Genomic DNA, 4,201 nt, shown 5'->3' on the forward strand with positions numbered 1-4,201 from the left:
TTCAAGACCTGAGTTGGTGTTCCACCTCTACCACTCACTGGAAGCTGAGGTCCATGCAGTTACCAAAGTTACTAAGACATCTGCTCAGAAGTCCTGGCCACAAACATCAGGATGGGAAATTGAATATTGATTTGAAAAGGCCGTCTAGTGAAGGGGGTCATAGAAAATGAACAGGTATATGAGGTTCAACTATTGTTCTCCATTCTTCATGCCCTTCCTAGTTTGGAATTATATATCCATACCTTTTATCATGTAACTTAGTAGTGTCTTGCACCAGCATAGGCAGACCATATTTCCCTAGTCCATCGATATTGGACATGGCTATGTGGTTTTTTTTTACTCATTGTAGGTAGCAGGTAAATAGAATAACCATTTTGAGCCAAGGCTTTAGAGGCATAGGGTATTCTGCCAACCTGACTTGAAATTCTGTAACCCACCATGAAAAAAAAAAACATACCCTCGGTAGCTGCTGGTCTCGTACTGATGACAACTCAAGGAACAGACCTGGGGCAACTGAAACCTGCATCCAAACTAGCCCAGGGGAGCATGGTCAATCCCAGATAAGCTCAGCCAAACCACAGGCGATCTGAAGACTCAAAAGCAAAACATAATTATCTATTGTTATAAGCTACTTGGATTTTTTTTTTTTTTGCCATGTAACATTATGGCAGCAATAGTTGACTAATATAATAAATAAAGAAAATTGCTCAAAGAGAAAAATCTCAGACAGGTATATAGCTTTGATGTACAAAAATACATTTATTTTCAACAATTTCAAAACCACTGTCTTTTTTTTACAGTAGAAATATTCAAATGGAACAATAAAACCAAGAACAGTATATGTACATATACTGTATATATAGATATGACTCATGCATTTGTATTCCAATGTTTAGTACAAGTATTGCAATTGTCTGCCCCATTTAACCATTGAAACAAAAAAGCAGGATCTTTAGAAATACTCCTAATCCTGATCTATGTTGTGACCAATCAGATTTCTATAGGTCACATCCTCTCAGAGTCTCACAGAGAAAAAAGTGAACAACATCCCACAAATATTAACAGGTACAAAACTCAGCCTTTCCTCCCATATATACAGTATATCATTTTCTAAAACAGTGTGTACAGGCTGAGCCTGAAAAAAAAAAAAAATGCTTACAGCATGGCTTAAAGTGACCCTACTGAAAACAACTGAGATGTGTAAGGGTGAAGGGGCTGGGATGCCGGAAAAGAGAATGCTGGCTTTGAAAGCTACTCACCCCAGAGGCAAGGACTATCTGAAGGGAACTGAAGGCAGACGTTTGACTTTAAGGAAGTTGTGTACATCTGACAAGAAAATAGCTCAGCTTTGCTAAAATCATCTTTGACTAATAGCATTAAAGACTAGACCCCTATCTGGCCTGCAGGGTTTGCATGGGGCTCATGATTCGACAAATGCCACCTCTCTGTCTAACTCCTTTCATGCCAAGAGGCACCCACCGGACTTAACCTAGTGCCCAGGGAACTTTTCTGAGCTACAAATAGCCCAAGAATTCCCCATAAGCATTATGTATTTCCCTGGAATCCAACCAGAAAGCAGAATCATTGTCATTTTTAGATCCATCACCTGGCCTCGTTACAGAAACCATTTTCTCAGGCTGATAATATCCTCAACATTTCCCTTTTGGAGGAGAAGCCTTGTACCCCCATCTAGATCTCATCCGTACCCCCATTTGAAGTCTCTAGTGGGCTCCATCTTGCAACTTGTCCATGTCGCTGATGGAACAAAAGAGTCCCATGGTCTACGATGTCACCATAGTCCTTCCTTTACCAATTGTCAAAAAGAAGCCCTTCCCCCCACCCCCACCCTTTATATACATAAGTAGAAACCAGCTATGGCATGGACACAGAGATGCAAAAGTTAATTGTGACAGACAACTGGAGAGCATCCAGAACCCAACACATCAAGCCTGGGGGTTGGTCAGCTCTGAGGGTGAGTGCATAAGCTGACACACACATCATTCTTTTTTTCTGTTTTCTTTTTTACTAAACATTAAATTATTTCTTAGGAAATAGAAAGCTATTTACATTGTAATTATATACAGTAAGCCATCAGTAGTAGCCTCACTATTGACATGCACGAGGCAGGACCTCTTTCATAAAAGTGTGCACGCTTTCTGCAGCTACGTTCACTCCCCACCCACTTACTGCCTGCAGATCTAACTAGGAAATGGTTTATGTTTTAGGTGTGTGTGCTGGAGTGAGGGGGTTGGTGATTTGGCAGGGGTCAGGGAATGGGGAGGTGGGAGGTTAGTGAAAAGCCAACCCAAATTTAAAAATAAAAAGAAAGAGAGACCACAAGGAAAAACAGAGTTCTTGCACTATTAATGGCAGAATAAAGCAAGAAGGCCATGGGAAGATGTATACTTTGCCCACAGCACAAAGACAAGCCACTTATCCTTTTTGTCTCATTTTAATCAGCTAAGAATGCCTTTGCCTTCCAAAGCTTAGCATCTGCCTGCTACTTATGAAGGGGCCCTTGGTAAACAAAGATTAAAAAAGACATTTTCATTTTTCCCATAACAATAGTAATAGTAATCATCAAAAATAAAAAGTCAGAAAGATGGTTGACCGCGTGGCTTGTCGGTTTTAAACACTAGTGCAGTTGGGGATCTCCTTTGTGCTTTCGCTGTTTGCGATGGTGGCAATGCCTCCTACAGGGGAGAGAAGACAGAGGGAGAGAAGGCTGTAAATGTCACAAGGGCAGGGGTCTTTGTCTGTTTTATTTACTGCTAAATACCCAGCTACGTTGAACAGGTGCTTACTATGTATTTATTTAATAGGGCACTTGGATATTCTGTCCTATTACCTCACTGGCATATTTCATCTACGCGTAACATTTGCCATCACCCACACCGGCACACAAGGTAGTAACCTTGCCATCTTATACTCTGCTAATAACTACAGTGATAGCCAATACATACTGAACACTTACTATGTGGCATGCACTGTGCTAATGACATAGTATCATTTCATTATCACAACAATCTTAGAAGGTAAGTACTATTATTCCCGTGTCACAGATGAGGAATTTGAGGCACAAGGAGTTCGTAGAGCTAGTATATTGGCAGAGCAAATAGATTGGCTGAGCAAGAAAATGGACCCGGGGCTATCCGATGCCAGAGCCCACATTCATGTGATTATTTATTAGGACATATGATGCTTTTGCTATACAGAAGAAAAAACAAGTCCAACAGTGATAGATAGCTGGCCTCATGCCTCCCGACTCTGATTCCTGCACTTTCAAACTTGATCTACTTTTAAGGGGAAAAAAATCTTGCCATTTCATGTGGTCAAAGGTGGCAGGCAAATTTTCAAATATGATTGATGATGTTACTTTATGTTTTTCCCTACCCTCCGGTCTAGTACTATCTGGAGAACAGGCCGAGGGGGTTGGCTGCCCTAGTGTTTAGAGAACAGAGGACACAGGAGCTTGGTGGCACCAGCACACATACCTATGACCCGGGTGTCCAGCTCTTTGTCCAGCAGTTCCTCAGGTTCGGTGAAGTCACTGAGTGTGATTTTGGGGGTGTTTTCACTTTGGCTCACTGACCCAATCATCTCCTGCTCCTTGTCATGTTGAACTTGAGCATAGATGTTAATCCAGGGGATTTTCCTACATGGGGCGGGAGTAAAATCAGATTATGACCACGGAGCATGTTGAACTTGGAAATCCTTTGCAATAAGATAAGAGAGGGAGAAGCTATTTACAGGACAAACCAATATTAGGGAAAGGGGCTGGTCATCCAGACACTGTGGCCATGAGGCTAGTAAACAAACACAAAGCCAGAGACCCAAATGCCCTGGGGAGATGTAAACCACAGAACTCTCTGAGGAAAGTAACTTCTCTTGAGGTAAAACAAACAAACAAACAAACAAACAAAAAACAAGCAGCTCACATGCGATCAAGGGCATATCCTACTCTTGTGGGGAAATACCTTGTGTTTTAGGTCATTCCTTTAATTTAGACTGAAATTCTTTAAATTTTTCTAAGTTTTTCTGCCTCTGTTGAGATGATATAATGGTTGGGATCAACTTGCCCTGGTTTCCTTATGTACATCACACAGCCAATAACATCACAGATTTTATGAGTCTCGAATAGAATGTTGTATACACTGGCTTACATCATACGGAAGTAGATACTCAAAATATTTTAGATGTG

The 4,201-nt window shown here is 41.2% G+C and overlaps 1 protein-coding gene across 1 annotated transcript in view; it reads right to left on the reverse strand.

Annotated features, from left to right (window-relative positions):
* Positions 1-735: 735 nt before the first annotated feature.
* Positions 736-4,201, reverse strand: part of SORCS3 (sortilin related VPS10 domain containing receptor 3) — a 523,893-nt gene continuing 520,427 nt past the window's right edge. Inside the window, exons 26-27 of the mRNA XM_006920878.1 lie at positions 3,495-3,655; positions 736-2,693 (exon numbers count right to left, since the gene is read on the reverse strand). Of these exons, the coding sequence (XP_006920940.1) occupies positions 2,629-2,693; positions 3,495-3,655 (226 nt within the window). The 3' untranslated portion in view covers positions 736-2,628. The remainder of the gene's footprint in view (positions 2,694-3,494; positions 3,656-4,201) is intronic.

The sequence above is a fragment of the Pteropus alecto genome, unplaced genomic scaffold, assembly GCF_000325575.1.
Source record: "Pteropus alecto unplaced genomic scaffold, ASM32557v1 scaffold177, whole genome shotgun sequence".
NCBI lineage: Eukaryota > Metazoa > Chordata > Mammalia > Chiroptera > Pteropodidae > Pteropus > Pteropus alecto.